Source organism: Cariama cristata, unplaced genomic scaffold, assembly GCF_000690535.1.
Source record: "Cariama cristata isolate BGI_N322 unplaced genomic scaffold, ASM69053v1 scaffold15007, whole genome shotgun sequence".
Lineage (NCBI taxonomy): Eukaryota > Metazoa > Chordata > Aves > Cariamiformes > Cariamidae > Cariama > Cariama cristata.
In genome coordinates, this window is record NW_009628481.1 from 36,188 (window position 1) to 58,404 (window position 22,217).

The 22,217-nt window shown below is 50.5% G+C and overlaps 1 protein-coding gene across 1 annotated transcript in view; it reads left to right on the forward strand.

Moving 5' to 3' along the window:
• NCKIPSD (NCK interacting protein with SH3 domain) overlaps nucleotides 1–16,456 on the forward strand; it is a gene marked incomplete at its 5' end in the record, with an annotated part of 30,737 nt that extends 14,281 nt beyond the window's left edge. The window contains 8 exons of the mRNA XM_009704841.1: nucleotides 1,946–2,116; nucleotides 3,304–3,390; nucleotides 4,871–5,009; nucleotides 10,437–10,517; nucleotides 11,815–11,943; nucleotides 13,852–13,944; nucleotides 15,502–15,674; nucleotides 16,253–16,456. Coding sequence (XP_009703143.1) covers nucleotides 1,946–2,116; nucleotides 3,304–3,390; nucleotides 4,871–5,009; nucleotides 10,437–10,517; nucleotides 11,815–11,943; nucleotides 13,852–13,944; nucleotides 15,502–15,674; nucleotides 16,253–16,456 — 1,077 coding nt within the window. The remainder of the gene's footprint in view (nucleotides 1–1,945; nucleotides 2,117–3,303; nucleotides 3,391–4,870; nucleotides 5,010–10,436; nucleotides 10,518–11,814; nucleotides 11,944–13,851; nucleotides 13,945–15,501; nucleotides 15,675–16,252) is intronic.
• Between the last annotated feature and the right edge of the window lie 5,761 nt (nucleotides 16,457–22,217).

The following is a 22,217-nucleotide window of genomic DNA, read 5'->3' on the forward strand; positions in this document are numbered from 1 at the left end:
CTGTTGGAAGGAGCTGTGCCAGAACAGGACTAAGTCTTCTCCAGGTTTCGAGGAGAAGATGCTGTGCAGTAGCAGGGTGTCCTGGCTGGTAGCTGTAAAGGCCTTTTCACACTGAATGGTGGTGACTTGTCACTGCACGCTGCAAGACAACTTCATCCAAAAATTGCTAAGGGCTTGGTCTCAGTGAGTGGGTTTTCCCTGTTGTTTGAATTTCTCAGCTCTGTTCTCTTCCACGTCGCTGACTTTCTGCTGCTTATTCTCAATGCTGCCAAACCCTTGTGTATATAATTTAAGTTCTTCTGCAAATTAGTCCTTACCTCTCTTAAAGGTGCCTGGGCTCATCACCTGTAGTCAGCCTGGTTCCATGTGCTGGTCCCCGCTTCTTGCCCTGCTTTCAGGAAATTCAGGTAGTTCATGCGGTATACTTAGGTCCTAGAGGCTTATCTGAAATTGCAGACCATGGCAGCTCTTGAGGCAGATTAACTGCTACCTGACTACTACCTTCAAGAAAGAGAGGAAAGGTGTAGAAAAGACAACTGAAGAGCAAAGGCTTCATGGCAAGTGTTATGTATGAGGTGGAAGTGGTGGGCATGCAGATGACAGCAATTTGAGAAAGGAGTATGTGCAGATTTGCTGAGTTTAGTCTGCATCATAACTGCAAGCTTCAGAGCTGCTGTGAATGGTGGTTGAGCTCTGCTCTTTGGAAGAAAGCAGAACCAAAGCAGCCCAAGATGAATTTGTTCCCGTCCTCGCTGCAGAATATGGTAGACCTAGTATTGAGCAGTTGGCATGTAGAGTACCATGCAAGCGTTTGCTCCTGAGTCAAGGATTAAAGGAAGATCTGTCCCTTTCAGGCTGGAGGGAGGGGGCAGTGAAGGGAACTTCTTCCTGGGTGCGGTGTGGTGGTTTTGTGTCCCGGGACACATCCGTTTTACTGGGGGTGAGCCTGGAGCTGGGCTCAGCTGCTGCCTGGCAGCCGTCCTGGCCTGTGCCAGCCTGGTTTGGCTTTCCCCATTCTCAGGATGATTTTCAGGGTCTACAGTTTGTCCTCTGAAGGACTTCTGAACACCTGCCTGATGCCTGCACCCAGAAGGAAACCAGCATTTTACTTATTCTGTGGGGAGGTAATAGAGTACCTTCGGGTTCAGTGAGGTTGGGTTGCCCCATGCTCTTGGCGCACTGGGCTGCTTTTGTGAAAGATGTGGTGTGTTTGACTGCCCCATGGGAAGGGTGAATGAGAGTTCTGCTGGCGCTGAGCGTCGTATTCTGGCTAAGCATTTTAGGTTTTCCTTTAAGTGTGTTGAAATGTGCAGAGGGCTGTGGTCAGCTGAGTTGGCTTCTTGCCTTAAGTTCCTGTCTCGTAGGAAATCAGCATTCCCCCTACTGCAGCATTTGCCCTCCCCAGGGCGGGTGGGCAGGCAACCGGTGGTGTTGAGCAAACACCCTTTGGTTTGCTGCGAAGGGAAGTGGGGAAGTGTGTGTTGTGCATGTGTGCTAAGAGGTTGCAACTATGTGATTTAGGAGAGACCCAGGTACAAATTCCCACGCTTTCCTGGGTCAGCCTTAGGTTACTAAATGCAATAAGAAAAAAGGGGTGTAGCTTTGTTTGAGTGAGGTTTCTTGGGTTCTTCAGCATCCTCAGAAGGCAGCTAATGCTCCAGCAGGATGGTAGCAGCTTGGGTTTAAAGATTTTCTGACCATGCACCAGTTCTGGCACCTATTTTGATTCATTCACTGCATTAGCTGTGCATGGAAAGGAGGCAGGTAGAGGACCCAAAAGTATGAGAGCTGAAATAATGTGTCTTAAACTTGCTGTCTTTTTGCTGCCAGCTCTTGACTGAATGAGGTCAACTGCCAGTCCCGAGACAAAGATTAGAGGAAACAGGCACCCAAACAACAGCTAGCTGTCAGGACCCAACTAACCAGTGGCTTTGCTATCGTGCAGAATCTGAGTGCGGGGCTGCCCTCAGGACAGATCTGCCACGACGAGCAGCGGCTGGAGGTGATCTTCGCAGATCTGGCCAGGCACAAGGACGATGCTCAGCAGCGCAGCTGGGCACTCTATGAGGATGAGAACGTCATCTGCTGCTACCTGGAGGAGCTGCTTCGCATCCTGGTGAGGAAATTTCTCTCTTTATAGGCAGAGCAGACAGTTCCAGTGAAGTTCCTTTTTTCTGACCTCCTTTGCCTCTGTGTTGCCATCAGATCTGCTGTTTGGGGGGGCATAGGTTTCTTGTGTATCCCTTACTGTTGATGTGAAGCCCTGCCCTCCTGTCTGATGTTTGCAGTGCTCTTGAACTGCCTTCCACTCCACAAAGCTGTTCTGAAAAGGGTTATAGAACTGTTCCTCATCGTAACTGTGGTATTTACCTATCACAGGAGAATATAAAACCTCACCTCCAAAACTAAAAACTGTCATCCAACTGTCAAAACTTCTAGGTTTGCTGTGAGTGTTGTTGCACTCCTACACCCATACAGAATGTCTTCCATTTAAAACGTCCTCTGTGGCTGGGAAGTACCTGTGGGGTGAGGACCGTTAAATGTGAAGAAAACTCTTTGGTTGTCTTGAAAGTGAGCTTCAAAGCTATTGTTGTGAGCAAGTATAAAGTATCTCACCACATCAGTGCGTACAGGAGAAGTACATCCCCATAGCGAGCAGCAGTAGGAAATACTGTCCCAGTACTGTCGCTAGCACTTGCAAGTCCATCTGTGGATGGGGAGCGTGATGATGTGGGAGCTGCCGCTCAGTGCAGTGACCTGTGTTACACGTCCCAGTGTGGGGTTTGCTCTGACACCTATTTTATGTTCCTCTCCAGTTCTGACATAAGCAGAACAGATTTTATTTTTTTTTTGCGTAATAAATGCCAGCGTCTTTGTAACTCCGCATACGGCCTGTGCCACCTTGCTGTGAGCCTACAGGGCAAGGCAAAAAGGGATTTTGTACAACCATTTCCTCATAATTTAGGGGTGGGAGATGTACAATATTTCTCAGGATGGGAACGGTGCTGGAGCCGCCCTGCGTAACTGCATGATGCACCTATCAAGGTGCTGCTCAGATAATGGGTCTTTTAGATGTTTTCAGCCCAAGACATGGTGTGTGGCAGAGGTGTTTCTCAAGAATTCACTTTGATGCAGAATCTGCCAGGTAGTGGTTCTTGAGCTGTCTTTGTGCTTTGCCTTCAGTTTCTCTGCGAGGTGGTTGGGCTGGGGCTACTGAGCTCTGAAAGCAGCTGGCCTCCCTCAAGGTCCCTGCAGCAGGCACCTTACTGCTTTAGTGTGCCACTGGGCTGACCTGTTCATTAGACAGATGCAGACCCAGAAGTTTGCAAGAAAATGTGCAAGAAGAATGAGTTTGAATCCGTCCTGTCCCTTGTGGCGTATTATCAGATGGTAAGGTGGCAGAATGCATTGGATCTCTCTCTTTGAGTTTTCCCTGAAGACACAAAAGAGCAGGGTCGCTATGATGAATATATGTAAGACGTTCCCTCTATCTAGGGGTGGTTCTGTGAACTAGTTGGAGTTGCAGCACATCCCTTTTGCATGCTGGCTAATGTCAATGCGAGTTGTATGGAAGAGCAGAGGGTGCTTTAGACTTTGAAGCAGTAGCTAGCACTGTGAAGGATAAAGCTTGCTGCTTTTATTAGCTCCATTGAGGGACAGAATTGGCATCGCTAATACCTAGAGGAAGGATTTCTGAGGATGCCTTGGGAAAGCTGACAGGCTGTGACTGCTCCTCTTTTAATCGATGCACTCCTGTGCATTAGTAAATAGCTTTGCTTAGGAAAGTGGGTTGTGAGTAGAAGCTTAGGGAGTGAGGAAGGAAATCAGTATTCAGAGGAAGAAATGGAAGTTTTTGCCTTCAATGCCTATGTGGTATTGCTTTGCCCCCTCCTTCCTGGAACATGCTCTTGTAGGACTCGGGGCGGGGGGGTGGAAACTTGTCCCTGTCTTGTCCCTAAGTCGCCAGCTACAGCACATCAAGTCTTGTGGCATTTAGCTTTCATTTGGCACTTCTGTGTCTGAACCCAGAGCTCAGCATCAGGGGGCTGTAGCATATCTGAGAGCCGTGGAAGGGCAGGCTGCGCATAATCGAGCCTGCTGGCTTTCACTGCCTGCTCTTCTCTGACCAGGATTTCAAGGAAGCCTGACCAGGTGGAGAACAATTCGGTCTCCTGTCCTGGCTGCTGTCCTGTCCAGTGCCAGGGCTTGGCTCACTTCTCTTCTCTGAACTTTGGAGTTGTTGGCTGAGACTGGAGTATGAAGGTTACCCCAACACCAGAGCTCTTGCGTGGGGGCTGCAGGTTGGCGTCATCTTTGCTGGAATCCTTGCACGACCCAAAACTTTCTGGTTATACCTTCTGCTCCCAGCACAAACCTGACAGCTTCACAGTGGAGGAGCTGCTCCCATCCTGTTCATTAACCGTCACATGCTGAAGAGAGTTTGCAAATATTGTGTTGTCAGGAAACCTCCTTCAGAGCAGCATTCACAAAACCTCGGTGAGCTCAGAGAATCCTGGCTACCCAGCAGACTAAATCTCTGTTTGCTGGAGATGAGTATAGGTTGTTGATTTGTATCATATTTAGTGGATGAAGTGGGGTGTTTCAGATCTGAGCTCTGGCTGCTGCATGCCCTCTGACCACACATGCCAACAACCTGTAGCCAGCCCAGTTGTGAACATTATTGTGTAAAAAAAAAAAAAAAACAAAAAAAAAAAATCTGTTGTTAAAAGCTGGTAGAGCTTCTGGGTTCACTGTTGCCCTGGGAGGATCTGTGGCTTCCCAACAGTGGGAACTTCTAGCCAGTTATGTCTCTGCCTTAGAGTAAGCCTTCATCTGGGACATCATTTCATCTAATAAATTGTTTTTGCAGGAACACAGGGTGCCGTTACGGCTGCTGCTGTTGAAGTGCTTTGGAGCCATGTGCAACTTGGATGCTGCAGTCATCTCAACGCTTGTAAACTCTGTGCTGCCAATGGAGCTGGCCCGGGACATGCAGACTCACACACAAGGTGAGCCAGAGCTGCTGTACCAAGGTCCCCAGAAACGTGTCTTCCCATTAGATGATTTACAGCATCACTGGTGGCCCCTCATTGCCTGACTTCTCTACTTGCCCAGTGCTCTGGGGAGAATGGTGTCTGTTTTTAAAGTTATTCAGGTTGTTACAGCTCTAAGTGGAGAATGCACGGGAGGGGATGTTTCAGTCCAATGGTGCAAGGCCCTCTAGCTCTTGAATATGCCGTTAATGATCTGCATCACTTCTTGTAGATGTCTTAAAGCACATTTTGAGCTGTTCCAGTTTTGTTTTTTGATGCTGATGAGACACCTGCGGATCTCAAGGAAGATCTCTGCAGCTTCTTATAGGCAGTTTTTCTCAGCACTCTACACCAGATCTTTGTGGTGTTTCTTACTGGTGGATGAGATGTACGCTGGTTAAAGGGAAGGACCTTTTCTCCACCACTATGCCAAGGGAGATGGTAGTGCTGTTAACAAAGTGGCAGTCCTAGTCCTCTGCAGGATAGTGTCACAGCCCTGCTTTCCCCAGCTCTTTGCTTTCTGTACCTAGGCTTTGCCCTCACGTTCCTTCTACTTCATGCTCCTGCTCCCTTTGTTAGGATGACCTGTCCCTGCTATTAACAGGAGCATCCTTCCTGCCCTTTGAGCTCCGTGTGCTCAAAAGCTTAGTGGTGGTGGTGTGGTCAGATTTTGCTAGCGTTGTCCCTCAGAGCTCTTGCTTAGCCCGATGTGCTTTATCTCCTAACAGCCAGGAGCAGATGCTGAGGAGGAGCCCAAGAACAAGGTGAACACGTAGTAGTACTCCCTTGATGTTACCTTCCAGCTCCCCACGCATGCCTGGCCCTGGGCAGTCACAGCTTTGCTCCTCATTTTGAAGTCAGCCTGTAGGCCACCAGTGCTGGCAGTGGCATAGACTACTTTTCCCCTTAAAGAGGATGTTGGAAATACATTGTTTTGTGCTAATTATGACCCACAATTAAAGTAGCTGTTGAGTGACCACATAGATCAAATCAGAAGAGCACCAGTGTTTGGAGCCTTGCTGCCGTGATTGCAGACTGTAGCCTGTTGGTTTGCTGCAGGCATCATGGAGCTGTGGAGAAGTATAATTTGCTGATGAGACTGTAGGGATTGACAAGTCTGCGCAGAACAGGAACAGTCACATCCATTTCATGTGAGCCAAGTAAATGTCTAAGATGACCATCTTCGATGTGCATAATAGATGTCCCTGTCCCCAGCATCCCACCACACAGACTGTGCCAACCTGACTCTGTGGTGGACAGGACTAACGAGGCTAAAGTGGTGTCTGGGGAGAGGTATGAGAGGTGAAAATAAAGTCTGTTGCAGAAGGCTTTGCGTTTATCTTTGCTTAGATGCTTTGAAGTGTGGGCATTTCAAAAGCGGGAAGTGCCTGAAAAATAGTGTTTCAGGGCGGGGCAAAGCACCAGCACTGTGGTGCGGGACTGAGATCATTATGCCTGTGTTGGCTACACTTTGTGCTACCACTGCTTATCAGTTCTATGCAGTGAACTTATCACACTGCTGGTGTTTTATCTGATTATGCATGAGAAGCTTCTTCTCTAGGCTGAGGTTTTACTGCCCAAGGAGCAAATAATACTTGGTTATGGGACTATGACTGTGCTCCTATGGCAACATTACTCCCAATTTTTGTGCTGCCAAAAATAAACTTTATTGTGCATCCATCACTAATTCATGAAGATTATCTCCAGGTGAGCGTCTTCTGCACTATACCCAAACAGGCTTCAGTCTCCTGCTCTGTTCCCCAAGCTACCTTTGTGCAGGCAGGGTGGGCTGGTCGCCCTCTTACTCCTTGCCTGGTCACAGCATTGCTGTTCAGGGTGTTTTGCCAGGGGCTGCATCGTCCCAGATAGCACAGCTAACTCAGCCTCTTGATATGATGGAGCATGGAGCTCGGACCTAGGTGACTTCTGCACACCTTTGCTGATTTCCACGTAGCACTTCTGGTTGAAGCAGGCCCACCTCCCAGCAAGTGTTAGCTCTGCTTCGGGGACCTAAAAAGCATTGCAGTGGAAGTGGGTGAAAAGTGGCTCTGCTACGTCTTCCAAACTGCCAACCTGCAGCATCTCTTTTTCCCTAGCTTTGTGTCAAGGTGAGGGTTTTTTTTCCCCTCCTTGCTGTAACGTACAGGCAGTACAGTTGAAGGGTGAAAAGCAGCTCTTCCTTTGCTGACAGACTGCTTTTGGTTACAGGAGCCTCCCAGCTCCGTGTCCGGATCCTGTGCTGCCTTCCTTGTGCTAAGGTTATGGCAGGCGCTTGCGCAAATGTCACCTGTGCAGCATCCAGTCTTCTTGGCCTTCACAGCAGGACTGCAGAGAAGTAACCATCCTTGACCCAAACGTGTCTGTCCTTCAGAGGTGTTTTACGGCATTAGTAGTTCCCTCCTGCCATTCTGGTGCTTACTGCTCCACGTCCTGCCAGCAAATCGCAAGTGGTACCTTGTGTGAAAACATGACCTTGAATCCTAGAACGACTTGAGCTTATTTTGGGACTAAAAACTAGGGAACAGCAGCTGATCCATGACATACTGTGGAATAGCTAATCCCTTCTGCGGATGGCAGGGGCCAGCGTAATCAGTGCCAGCACTAAGCAACTGGGGAGCATTGAGCTGGCTGCAGCAGCTCTGTGGGATCCCTCCTGGCTTGTTAGTGCGGAGCGGCTGAGGCAGAAGCTCTATGCTGGGTGCCTTTGATGAGAAGGCACTTTACCCTGGGGCTGATGCCGGCATGTTGGCTGCTGGCCAGTTCTTCTGCCAGATGCTTGAGTCTTACTGCTTCTGGACAGCCACTTGCCTCTGCTGCGGCTGGCCTGCACATCTATCAGTGTTAGAAGAGCTTATAATAAGCCACAGCAAGGCAGAATTAGCCTGAACAATTCCAAAGAAAACAGATGAGGATAATCCAGTCTGTAATCGTGACTTTCTCCCTTGCTACAGTTCAGCGTACATGCAAGTCAGCTGTCAGGCTCCTTTCGCTTCAGTTGTAGACAGTTGTGTCTGCTCCCTGTGCCCGCATTTTGCACTGCTGTGTTTAGAGGTTGGAAGCAAGGTCTTTGAAGGCCTCTAAGAAATACCTTTCATACATAATAGCAGCTTTTTTACCAGTACCTCAGCAGGCTTCGGAAATGCAGGCTGGTGAGCAAACAGCCACGTTTCTCCTGCCCTTCATGGCCAGTTGGGTGATGCTTATCAGTCTGTTGTCAGCACAGTCCCTCTGCTTCAGGAGAGTTGTATTAATGCTGTTTACTTTCTTGCAGCCACTGGTGCTGCTCTGGAAGGGAGAAAAAAAGAAAAAAAGCTGTGCTTTGATTGGCAATTACTCTGTTCTTCAGCATGTTGAGTCTTGGATGAGTCTTGCTGCAGCTGGGACGTTCCAAAAACTTGTAGAGTCTGTGCTGAGCGAATGCACAGGGTTAATCTGGATTTGCCCTGAGTTCAGCTTTCTGACTGGTTTCAGCGTCCTTTGATTTGGCATCCTTGGGCAAATACAACAAGATTTGCCACCTAGTAGCGGGAGTCTGCTGTCAACCGAGATGAATGGACATCAGTTCATGGCAGATGGGTTGAGGACGTGTAAAACTATCCTCCCCCCTCCCATCTCTAATTAATCTCTTCCTCCATATTTGCTACTACCACATGTTTATCACTGGTTTCTGGTTCTCAGATCATTATTTCATTGCTCCTGATGTGATGAGAGAAAATGTTTTTCATGAAAGCCATACTAGGAACAAGGGAGCAGCAGGTCCCTATGTCTACCTACTGCAGTATCCTGCCTCTGGTACACAACTCCTGAAGCTGTGGAGGAAAGAATGAAGAAACCGTGTGGTGAACAGTTTGTCAGATTTTTTTATCTGCCACAGTGAGCTTTGGTATCACTGACACCTTAAGCTGAGAGCTTCTTATATAAGTATGAATTATATTTAAGTCATTGAATATCCTCCCTCTGTTTACCAAGAGTAAACAGCAGTTTCCAGCTTTCCTTTGCTGCCACATGGTAGAGTGCTCTCCTACAAACTCTTAATCTTGTTAATGCTGTAGTATCTCTGGTTAAGCCCCAAATGATCTATTTTTACTCAAAGTATTTGCTATTTGAAAACTCAGGAATCTTGTGGAGCTCTGACAAAGTCTGTGTGTTCTTTGTTTATAGAGGCTTTGCTCATAGATCTGGCTTTCCAGGGGCACGAGGCTGGAATGATTCGCTAGCATTTTTTCCCTTGTGCTAACACTAAATGCGAGAGCTGCCAAGTGTTGCAAGTCCTTTGGCCAAGTCCAGGGGTGTGTGGTGACAGTGAAGGCATCAGCCTGTGCAATCAAAACCAAACTGCAAGGTGCAAGTGCTTAGAGGTGGATCGATTTGTGCAGAGAAGTGAAATGTCTTGAAGGGTTTGGAGGGGGTACTGGAACCATCATGTATCGTGCAGAGAAGCAGTACGCTTGGGAGAAGCATCATACATTGAAGGGAGTTTTTTCTCCTCTAATGAAAAGTAGTTTTGGTCAGTTTTTTTATAAATACACTCTCAGTTTCCTTGTAACAAGTGCCCCGAGGCTCTTTCTGGCAAATGTAGCTGAACTTTATTTAGCCAATATGTGTGGTAACCTACTTTATAAAAATAATACTCCTTTTCCTGTCGTCTTCAGACTGGATGGAGGCTACATGCAATGATGACACAGATCCTATTCCATGACTTTTTCTTTTTTCTTCTGCAAATATCTGTTGAGGTGTATCTGTTAATTAAAATTCAGGAAAGGCACCGGCTGTGGTTCTGTGGAGCATTCACATATAGCTGCTGCCAGCGAAAATTGTGTTGGACTGGGAGGCTGCGGGACATATTAATGCTGGAGACATGTGTGGCCTGGGAGGTGGGCAGATGCACAGCCTGAGTCATGAGCAGTGATCTGGTCTCCCCAGAGACCTTTTATACCTTCAGGCAGAGCTGAGGTAGCGAAAGTGGAGCAGTGTAGAGATGGTAACAAGCAGCATAGCTGTCCGGGGGTGGTGTTGGTTGGAACAGGCAGTATTTCAAGGTGGCCAGATGGATGCTTTTTCTGGGTTCAGTAATTACATAACTATGGGATGTGTCCTGGGACTGTGCAGAGGAGGTTTTTAATTATACAGATCAAGTTTGCCCAGATCCTCTTAAGTGGAGGGGAAAAAAATTGAGAATTCTTGTTGTGATTATTTTTAAATTGCTTTGGAAACGCGTGGCACAGAAGGCATGTGGTGTGCTTAAACAGGGGGAAAAACACCCTTATAGCTCAGTAAATACAGGAATAAGGAGAAGTCTAACAGTGTTAAATGTCAGTATTAAATGTGTGCCATCCCAGCTGCAGCTGGGGAACAGTGTTTCACCTCCTCACAAGCACTAATGGCAGGACCTTTATCTTGCAGATCATCAAAAGATGTGCTACTCTGCATTGGTGCTGGCAATGATGTTCTCCATGGGGGAGCCCCTGCCATATCATCACTATGGTAAGAGCAGCTTGTTTGCAGCTTGGTAGGACAGCAGAGCTGATGGTGGGACATCTGGGGTGTGCTGGCAGACATAGGGAAGGGGCCTTTCCTGGGGGCCAAGGTGGGTACAGCTACGGGAAAGCACAGCACGAGCAGGGCAAGAGTAGGGTCTGCTCTTTATCAATAGAGCCTGGCTGCTGAAACACTGGGCTGAGATGCCAGATTTCCAGAGAGAGCAGCGCAAATCTGGGTTAGAGCAGCGGAGGACTGATGCCATGCTGCAGAAGAGGTACATTTGCCCATCACTGTGACTAAGTCGCATTTTGTTTTACCTCTGCCCTGCATGAAAGCATGCACCTCTTACTTGCCTCAGAGACGTTCTGTCTGCTGATGAGGCTGAGAGCCCAGATCACTGCATGAATGCCCACTAAAGCTGTCAGCTCTACAGTGTGGCCTCTTCATGGTCTCCCTTCTAACAGGACAGCGCAGGCCTGTGTATTTCCAGCTCTTAGGGAAAGCGGAGATGACTAAGGCTATTGCAATCAATAAGGAAGTGCAAATGTTGTGCCAGATCTGCCTCTTATCCTCTGTCCTTTCATTCCAACCTTCAGCCAGAAAGCCCTGCCTGCCTGCTTTTTCCCCAGACAATGTTGTGTTCCCCATATTTGGGAAACTCTGGGCTCAGTTTTCCTAGAAATGCAGTAGAGATTTTTATAAGCATCTCCTCAGCAGCTTCACCTTAACACAGTAAACACATACAAGATTTAAGCTGGTGCGGCAGAGACTGTGGAATGAGTCTCCACATCTCTTGCTTTTCTCTCCTCGTGTAACCCTGGCAATTATTTCCTGCAGGTGGACTTATTTGCATGAGCTCCTGAGCTTTCCTAATAGCTAAATTGAAAAATGGGTTATTACTAATGATCTGGATGATTACTTTTTTTAAATAGATGGATTAAACCAGTGGTCAAGAATACAAATCTCTTCCTACCTGAAGCCTTCATTGGTGGCAGTGATGCTGCAAGAGCAGCTAGAGCAGGATTTGGTGTTTTATTTACTCCAAAAAATTGACAGTGGGGGACCAAACTTCAGCATTCCCCTGCACTGTGGATAGTTCTCTGGGCCACTTCTCTCTCTCACAAAGACATGTCAATGGTCTAGCCAGTCCACTTGCAGGGTCGTTAATTCCCTGGAGGCTGACACTGGCACTCCACTGATGGTTTGTAAGCATAAAAGTATGGAGAAGTGGCTTGCATGGTCCCTTGTTGCTTGGTTTATTTTCACTGTGCTGTAAATGCTCCTCTTTCTCCTTGCACAGAACATCTCAACTCTCAGTTTGTGCAGTTCCTGCTGGATGTGATTGAGGACGGGCTGCCCTCGGACACCACTGACCAGCTGCCCGACTTATTTGTCAATGTCCTTCTAGCCTTCAATCTCCACATTCCAGGTCAGTTTGGTGCTGCTCTGCCTTGGCAGGACTTCAGCGATCTGGAGTGAGGGCCTGAAGAATGGGGAGGGAGAATGTCACTGGGTCTTCATGGTGCTATGTTAACCTCTCCAGCTCCTCTAGCCTCTGGCAATACACTGTGTTCAATATTGTGCAAAACTCTAGAGGAAAAAATGGTCTGAGAGCCCATGTTCAACCAACTGACCCTCTGGGGCACAGCAGCTCTGTGAAGTCCCATGGATTTCTCTCTGTACTTCCACACTGCCAGGATCAAAGCAGTTGCTGGGCTGCACTTGCAGGACACAAGTGGGACCAATTCATAGGCACAGCTGATCTTGGAGAGAAGATGCTTCAGCGGGCATTTCTCAGTATCAGCCCAGAAAGAAAGTCCTCTGCCTTCTGAAGGTCTTAAGAAGCCTTCTGCTTACCCATCTGTACCTCTTGAAGCTCATTCAATGCCCGTGTGTTGGGGCCAGGCTCTTCAATGTTGGCCTGAGCCGCACTCTCTCCTGATTGCCTTCGTTCTCTGTCCTCCCTCCGCTGCTCAGCTCCATGAGGACAGACAACAAATCTGGTCCCTAGAGAATGGCATTTGCCCTCTCACTGCCTGCACGTTTTGAAGCCTGTTGAAAGATTGGAGAATAGTTCCAGGTCCTGCTAAGAGAGGCCACTCCTTAACCCAAAATCTCCTGTTGCTCCAGTTGTCTTTAGTTAATTACTTCCTCTTGTTCTGCTTCATGGCTTTATCCTTAGCTTCGCGGAGAGAGGGGAGAATAAAGCAGCAAGGACGTGTCCAGTAATTTACCTGTTATTTTGAGTTGCGCTTCATTAAAATTTATGTGAAAGTTTCTAATTTCATGTGAAAGTTGATTGCACAGAGACTGATTAAGTATATCTCTGCTGCTTTCATTCATTACCCCTTCGCACACTTACCCATATACTTCCTGGCTGCAGTAATTAGGCAATAATGCATGACAGGCAGCATGTTTCTGGGGGATTATTGCCCACCTGGGGCATAGCCGAGAGCAGTGACTTGTTCTCTGATGCTAAGAACATGTTAAATGATGTTCAGGTTGCTTATTAGTGGATTGAATTTTTTATTCCTCTGTCTGCAAGATTCATCTATCATCCAGTTCAATGGTGCAGCATTAGATCAAAAACTCTCCTAAAAGCATATTATATTGATGCCCTTAGATGTAAAGGATCCTAAAGCACTTTGCAGCCTGTGAAATATTATAGGGTTGCCAACCTTGTCCCACAGAAATAACCACTCTGTGCTCTTTGGATGCTTCCGAGTGTGCACACTCGCACACATGCATGAGGTCTGCTAGGGTGCACATATTTTAGTTACAACAAATCACCCCCAAAGCAGGCTAGGGGACACTTCCTAGAAGTCTTCAGCCCCTACCCTTGTACAGCTCAGTGCTGAGTGCTGGGAAAGACAATTTTTCCCTTCTGGCATGCTCCTGGTGCCTGGTCATCCCTCCTTATGCGAGCTTGCAAAGCAATAAATTCCAGCAAGGCACTGCTGCTATGAAGTAAGAAGATAGCAGAGAGTGGAGCCCTTGGCTTCAGAGGGTTGTGAGCAGAGGTAATGTTTGACAACGTAAAGCCTTTGCAAGGTGTTTCACAGTATTTGGCTGGCAGGACCGGAGCCCGCATGTGAATCAGATGCACATTGAAAGCACAAAGTCCCAAGTGTTTCATGTGTTGTTTCCAGATTTATTTCACCTTCCCTCTCCCTGCCCACCCACTCTGTGGGGCTGAAACTTTTTTTAGCCCTGATAGACTGTGGTTCTCCAAAGCTCCCCAGAGCACTGATATGGAATAGGAGACCTCCACTATTTTTTTTCTATTACTGTGGTCTTCAGGAAACAAAGGGATGTGCTGAACAAGTTTCTTCCTTAGTTCCAGAACACAGCGTGATCATGACTACAATAAGCAAGCACTCGAATGTCAAGACTTTCACAGAAAAGCTGCTGCTGCTGCTGAACAGGGGAGGTGAGTGTTTGCAGCCCTATTACATGCCTGGCAGGGGGTGCAGCTAACGGTGACTCAGGGAGACAAGCCCTGTGCTCCTTAAGGGGTGGGATGTATTGGGGATGCAGGTAGCTGAGGAGCTGTTGGCTCAGGCAGGACATGCTGCTTCCTGGTGAGTTTGTGAGGGTGATGGGCTGCATTGCTGAGGATGGAGCTGCACAAAGAAAAAAGTGATGCTGATGGCATCTAGGTAGAGAGGAAAGGCCTCTAGGCTGCCATTTCCATGTGCTTCTTGGTCAGATCAGCCTCATCTTGTGGCATGGCCAGCTGCAATGTAGGCAAGCTCTTGTCTAGGGGGAAAGCTGGTCCTGGGCCACTTCTGTCCTTGGACAGACAGGACTCCTGTCAGTGCTGGCACACAAACCTCAGCCTGTGCTTGCAATCATCTGCCCTAGGGGATAGATTGCCTTTCCAAATGCTGCTTAGAGTGGAACTTCCCATTTCAGAACCGCCAGCAGAAGGTTAGCTTTGTGTCTGCTCCAGGCGTAGAGTGAAATCCACTGTACATGTAGAGCTTTTGCAAAGCAGATTGCTAGAAAGCTGGAGATCTCTGCAGGAAGAGAGGTGCCAGGTATGTCTGCCTGTGCTGCATGCCACTATTGTGCTTTCTAATACCTTCTGGAGCACAGGGGCTTTGCTGCCTGAGATTTGTTTTGTTGATTTTCTGGTAAATAACTCATCCTGTGATGTTCGCAGCTCATCTTACTCTGGCTTTAGTTCTCTTTGGGGTTGCAAATCACTGTCTCCACACTATATCAGTTTGAGGGCAGCTGGCATCTCAGTGCTTTTCTGTCTGGCCTCCTCCCAGAGCTGTTGTTTAGCCCTTTCCCTGCCAGATTCCCTGCAGGGATCACCTTACTTTGAGGGGCTGGGGGGAAGAAAGAGGGGGGCCACAACCTAATGAAGATGCTTCTCTTTTGCCCACCTTCCTGACAACTGCAGGGGGAGGGGGGGGTGTTGTCTGCGGTGTCCCAGAGCTCTTCTTGGGGTCTGCAGGGACGTGTTTTGGAAGAGAATGGGATGTGGTGGCTCATTTATACTTGGAAGTGTTTCTTTCCTTGCTTCTGGGATGGTACTAGCCTGATCTCTGTAGTGAAAGCTCATTTCTGGTACAGGCTCTGATGGGCTTCTCAGAGGGGTGATTGGGCCAGACAGAATAAACCAGGGAGAAAATGAGTGCTAGCTGTTGAGGAAAAAGGGGAGACACTGAGAGGTAATGTGCTAATGAGCTCTCACCTAGGATGGTAGGTGAAACATAAACAGTGATTAATGCTAATGCTAATGAGTTTGGTCTCGGCTTGGTACCCTGCAGAGCTGCCATCCTGATTACGCAGCTTTGTGCAAGGCACTAAGGTCTGGCAGCACAAAAGCTGGCCACAGGCAGGGAGCGGCTGGCTGAGGCCGGGGCAGCCTCCTCTCCCGAAGCCTGTGGGGTCTGAGGAAGGGGTGTGCGCTGAAGATGGAGGAGGGGAGCAATAGGGAGTGTGTGGCTTAGCACAGTCTCTCTACCTCCCCCAGATGATCCAGTTTGTATCTTCAAGCATCAGCCTCAGCCACCACACTCAGTGCTGAAGTTTCTGCAGGACATCTTTGCCAGCAAGGATACAGCCAGCATCTTCTACCACACGGACATGATGGTCCTGATAGACATCCTGGTGCGGCAGATTGCTGATCTCTCCCCAGGAGACAAGGTGCTCACAGTAACCCATAGGCACTGGGGAAGGGAGCAGAGTCCTAAAGCAACCGTGTTTATCCTGGCCCTCCCTGGGGCCTGCTGGTGCAGGCAAGAGTGGAGTCCTGGGGTGGGCATGACATTTCTGGGTGCTCAAATGAACCTTGGGGGCTAAGGAGGAAGGGGGGATTTATCCTGCTGGGCACGCAGCAGTAGAAAGGCATATTTGAAGAAAGATCTGCTGGGCTTCTGGTGGTCTGCACCCTTCTGTCCAGGGACCTTTGGGAACAGGGACCCTCTCTGTGAGTAGTTAGAAGTAGGAGGGATTTCTCTGTTTTGGTATTGCAAGAGTCAGGGGATGTGCACATGTTTGAGAGCGAATGAAGAGCAGCACTGGATTGCTGTGGAAAAAGCAGAGTTTTCCATAGCTACTAATGAGCCCTAAGGAAAAGCAGGTGCTTCTGGAGTTGTGCTCTGGCTGGTGGTGCAGCAGCAGCTGTTCCTGTGCTTATGCTGTAATGGAGGCTGGCATGCTTGTTTATCTCACTTTAAACCTTTCGTTGTGCTCTGTGTTTTGTCTCCCCTCCCACTTGGCAGCTGAGGATGGAGTATCTATCTCTGATGCATGCCATCATGCGCTCCACGCCCTATCTGCAGCACCAGCACCGCCTCTCCGACCTGCAGGGCATCTTGCAGCGCATCCTGGGGGAGGAGGAGGAGGGCCAGCAGTACCAGATGGACAAACTGATCATCTTGGAGATTTATAAGGAGTTCCCAGAAATCTCTCCCGGTACCAGCTAACTGCCCCTCAGCTTGGACTGGAGTTTGAACCACTTGGATCGACGATGTCTCTTGTTGACACTTTCTCCCCATTCCCTTCCAGTACAGCTCATACCTTATATCCCTCCGTGTGAGGCCTAAGGTTGGGACAGTGTTCACCGGCCCTTTAGAAACGCCAGCGGCAGAAAGGGCATGGGGTGCCCCCGGGGCCTGGTGCTCGGGGGGAAGTCGGAGGAGGGTGGGCGCTGGCACATGGTTTACCTGCAAGACTCGGGCAGGAGGTATTTAGGCAGCTGGTGTTAGCGGGAAGGGCAGAGAGCTTGTGAGGGACTTAGCAGCCGGGGTGGGGGGTGTGTTTAGCTGCGCTGGTGTCCCGAGGTCCCGAAGAGAAAGGCCTTTGCCTTAGAGTATCACTTCTTTTCCATGTGCATCTCTCTCCCTGCAGTGACCAAGTGGAGTCCGCTGGTGCTTGGAAGAAGCTTTCGTAACATCTGTTTTGTTTTCTGCTGCTAGTGCCAATGTGCTGCAGCCCTGCCAAGGGGAGGTAGCTCGCTCGCTGTCTAACGCCTTGTCTAGTGAGCCTTTCACTCCTTCCTGGCCCTCAGCTTTGCCTCTGGGTAGCAGCCCCACCTAGGGTCATAGAGGTCTTACCCCAGCAGCTGCTTTTTTTCAATCTGCTTTCTATAGTGACGTTTAAATCTGAATTTCTTGCACACTGTGGCAGCCTAGAAGTAACAACCACATGGGTGACGCTGCCCTTAAGAAGCCTTTGGCCCAGACATAGCACAAAGACATGTCCCGCCAAGTGAAAGCTGTCACTTGCCACCTCTCTCACAGTGTCGCTCCAGGGCCCGAGCAGAGGGGCTGTGCGTGGGCAGGCGTGCTCTGTTCGTGAAGCGTGTGGATTTCTTGCCTTGAGCTTCCTAGTAGCTCTGCTTTGCTGCCCTCCCTCTCCATGTGGCAGCGCTCAGAGGCAGCGTGAGCCTGGTGTCCAGTAGCTGTTTGTGACTATGCACGAGTGTGAGGAACCCTTATTTATATTTCCTCTAGGTTTCTAGCAAACGGGATTAACCTGTTTCCTTGTTACAGATAGTCACACACACTAACGTGGGTCTCTTAGATATTCGTGTGCACAGTCTGGTCACTCCTTGTCCCCAGCTCTTCCTTTGCAGTATCCAGTGTAGGAGCTAATGGAAAGTGGAACTGGAAATACTGGGCACTGTATTTTTTTTAGCTTGAGGCGATGACACGAGCTCTGCTCTGCAGGCCTGGACTCTGGGCACTGGGGCAGTGATGCTTGGGAACGGAGGGGGTTGGCCTGGCAGCCAAAGGGGGCGAGGACCTCCTGAAGTCAGCCTGGGAATGCCCAAGCTTAATAACCACCCTCGTAGGCACACCTATTTTTCCCCTGTAAAAATGTATGAATGTCAAAAGGGATCCTGTATTTTCTTAAACACTAAGTGTAACATGCAGAGGAATAAAAATGTCTTAAACTGGACTTTGTGAACGTAGCCTTGCCTGCCCAATCCTGTCTTGGGGGGACCAAAGTGGTGGCGTTGGTTTGGCTGCCTCCTGCCTGCTAAGGCAAAGCAGTGGGTGCAGATCTCCAAATGGGAGTAATGCAGTAGTTTTCCCACACTCAGCTGCTTGCATTGTGTTTTCCTACCACGTTGTTGGCAGACAAGGAGTGGTGGAGGGCAGCAGCCCTTGCTAGGGGCACAGCCATAACCCCGTGGGCCTGCCCAGCATCGCTGCTCCAGATTAAGGGTTTGGCAGAGCTGGACTCAGCAGTTCGCTTCCCACAAGGCACACACAGCCTCAGCTGGCTCCCAGCAGAGCTGCTGAGGCATTAAGGGTTTAACAGTCTGTATGGAACATTAATGAATCATGCTTTAGCTGTGGCTGTCTGTTCCCAAACCAAACCCTACGCGTGCTGCTTTGGGGGTGCCTTGGAAGGCAGAGGGCAGCGGGCACTTGGTAAAGCACCAAGTCGGCAGCAGCGAAGCTGGTCTCTGCTCCTGGCGGCATGCTGGGAAAGCCAGCTGGGCAGTGGGCTACAGCCCTGACCAAGAGTAGGGGTGGAAATGCCAGGTGCAGGCTGTGCCCCCCACTAAACATGGGGGCTGCATCAAGCACAGTGCTCTGCAGGAGTGGGGCCAGGGCTGTGTCCCAGTGCCTGCCTCTTTGGGCCGTGTCTCCCAGGTGCCCTGGCTTGTGGCCTTGCTGCATGTCAAACTGCACAACTTGGGGGGCAGATCACAATACATGAGGGCTGCCAGCGCTCACGGGTGCCCACCCCACGGTAGCTCTCCTGTGCCCCCTCGCTCTGTGCAGCATATGGTTACACGCCCCCTTGAGCTAACCTCGGCTTGCCTCTGGGTGCTGCTTGGGCTTCTTGTGGGCTTCTGCCCCGCCGCAGTGGTGGGATGTTCCCCTGGCACTTGCCCAGGCTGTGCTGTGCCAGACTGGGGCAAGCCCAGAGCCCAGCAGAAGCCCAGAAGTGAGCAGGACCTGTGGCTCTGCTAGCCAGGAGCACGGCCTGGGCAAAGCTTTCTGTGACGGTGCCCTGTCTGCCACGGGGACTGGCAGAGCCCTGGCTGGGCTGAGCCTGAACAGGCAGGGCTGGCAGCTCCCTTCAGCGTCCCTGAGCCATTGCCGACCCCAAGGGTCGCTTGCCCCATGTCCCAGCTGCACAGTAAGCATGACCCCCTCCGCACCACCGCCATGCTGTCACCGCAGCCAGGGCTGGAAGAGCTGGGGGGGAGCCTGCTGTGGGGGTCCCAGGGGAGAGCTGCACCCGCTGCCCAGGAAGGGCCTTTGCACATCACAGGGAATCAAACTGCCACGCGTAAACTCATTACCAGCCAGCCTGCTCAGTGGTTCCCGGTCTGCGTGCGGGTGACAGCTGCAGATAACACGCGTTCCCATTAGCTGTAATAGGCTGCTATTAGAGCGGTATCTCCTTGTATCTGTGTGTTTTTCTTGTGGCGCAGCAGTGAGGGGTGTTGGGGGGCTGGCATGGGGGGAGCAAAGTGCTGCCTATGACCTGCACCTCTGCATTATTGTCTGGAATGATTCAATTACAACTATTTTGTGGCAGTAATACCCCACTGATTTTCTCTTCCTCCTCTGTGCTGTCACCTGGGTAATTAGAACAAATAAACTTGAAAGCCTTCATAATTTTTTAAAAGTGTCGTCTCTCTCCTGATTGGGTTTCTTGATGGCAAGTCCCCAGTTTGAGGAGGTGCGATGTATAATCCAGCCAGCAGCGGGGGCTTGCATGAAGCCACCATGTTGCTGTCGCACATGGGTGCTGTGCTGCCCTTTATTAGATGAGGTTTCTTGGGTGAGGTGCGTTTGGGGCCAGGACTGCTCTAGCACCAGCCTAACGGTGCTGGGAGGGCTCTGGTGGGTGCACGGGGGCCTGGAGGAAGGGAATGTAAATCCCCCTGGGGCGCCGCATGCTCACAGCTGGCACGGCCGCTGCTCCGTCAGCGCTGGTACTGGACCAGCCAAGCCGGAGGGGTTTGTGGTGGCTGGGGAGTTAATCACAGCAGATTGCCGATGTTCAGGAATCCTACAGAGTTTATAAATTAACATGCCAGCTTCTCCAGAGGCTTAGAAATCCACACCCACCAAAGGTCATCCCTCAGCATTGTATAAGCACCGTGGGCACTTCTCTCTGTCACAGGGCAAGCCGCACTAGCCACCTCTTTAGGGCTTGCTTGGTACTTCCCATGGTGGTCCTGAAACACGTGCTCAGCCCAAGCACCAGGGCAAAGACAAGCCTTGCCTCCTCTGCCCACCCCGCTGCTGCCCGAGTGGTGACCAGGCCTTGCTTTCTGTGTGGGTGATGGTGGTGAAAGGCAGGTGCCAGCCCCACACAGAGAGCCACTGGCCGCGAGGATGGTACAAGGTGGTTTTGAGACCTACTGGGCATGTTGCAGACCCCACTTTGTGTTCGCTTAGTTTCCACCCTGAGGGTGGGAGCCTGCTTGCAGTCAAACCCCAGATCAGCAGGCAGCATGTGCTCTTCCCACCTCCTCATTTACACTAACGATAATTGATAGGGGACCATCTGTCACCATTGGTGGAATCAAAGCTGGGTGAGAGCCGGTGGTGGTCATGCTTGGTGGGGGAGCACAGGAACACGGGGCATTGGGCAGAGGCAAAGCGCTGGTGACACTGGGATTCAGCACTGCGGCAGCAGCATATGGAATGCCACAGCCTTGTCTGCAGCTGGTGCAGAGGGCACCACCATGGCAGTGGCAGCTGGACCCTCTCGAGGTCCCCAGACCTGCTGTGCCCAGGGGTCAACACATCTCCTCTGACCTCCTCCTTGCTGTGCAGATGGCCTGCGCTGTCCAAAGCAGCGTGCGGCTCCAAAGCAGCCACTCAGATTTCTGCCAAGAGACCACAGGACCTTGCACAGCCTCATTAGGTTTCCTGCTGGGAGGGAGCGTGTTCGGCTCCCCAGGAGTGTCGGAGAGTGCATGTGGCTCCTGCAGTGTTGGGAGCAAGGGCTGAGCGAGCAGAGGAGCCCCATCTCTGGTGTGAATCCATCCAGCTGTTAACTCATGAGCCTTTTTTGGGAGCTACATAGGGGCTGCACAAGGCATGCCAGCGGTGCCCAGCTGGCTGTGGTGTTGGCACGGGGGTCCCCCTGCTCCCCAGCCTACCCATCCTAAACCACAGTCCATCCAGCACAGTGACACAGGGGGCCCTTGCAGCCCCCTTGGAGCTGGGATGTGCATGGTGGCACTGTGTGTCCTGTGTACTCCCTGCCCTTCCCCACCCCATCCTAAATTCCCCCATCTCCCAAATTTACTTTATTTTCCTCCTCGACACAGCTCTTTCTTCCCTAGCATGCGCCCCAGCCGCTGTGCCTCAGGATACCCTCTTCAACAGGACGTGGCCGAGAATGTTTCCCCCACCGCGGCGCACTGAACACTAATGAGGACGTAAACCCCTGTTATTCCTAAACCTATTACAAGCTTCAGTGGATTAGGCTGCGATATTAGTTGATTGAGATCAAACCAACAGCAAAGTCGCAAGGCTGATGTGCTAATGAACCATCCTGATGCAAGGGCCCCAAACTGAATTTTCTTTGGAGAAACGGGTTTTTTTCATGGATGCTGGAAGAAAAACCTGCAACTCTCTCCTCAGTGTTCACATCTCGCCTGGTGGGTGGGGGCAGCTGAGGTCTGCATCGAGGCACCAACTAAATCCCTGCCACGTGCTCGGGTGCCCATGGGTGGTGGAGCCGAGCCGTAGGGGCATTACACTGCTGCAGGTGCCTGGGCACCGCCTGGGAGAGCCACCATCCTGTGGCGCAGGACAATGGGAAGCCCTTTCTCATGCACACAGTAAAAAACCCATCCCTGAAGATGCCAAACTTGGTGCTGCTTGCAGATGGACATGGGCAGGCAAAAGGAGCCATTAGGGCTGCAAAGCATCAGCAGTGCCTCCTACCAAGACACTGGCATTTTCCTGCCTCGCCCCTTCTACTAGCAGCAGGGTGGCTAACCCCACGGTCTCTGCTCAGCACCTTGGGGAAGCAGCTGCTTGCTGCCTGGTGCACCGGCAGTGCCACAGCAGCGGTGTCGGCAGGCGCAACCGAAGCGTGTGCCGAGGGTCGGTGTCCATGGAGCCCTGCCAGACAACCTCTGCTTTTGCCTGAGAGACTTGGAGACCCCTTGCCTGAGGCATGGGCAAGCATCCTGTGCAGCGCTAGGGATGCAGCCCCTCATCCCATCCCAGCAGCCACGCATCAGCCTGCGCC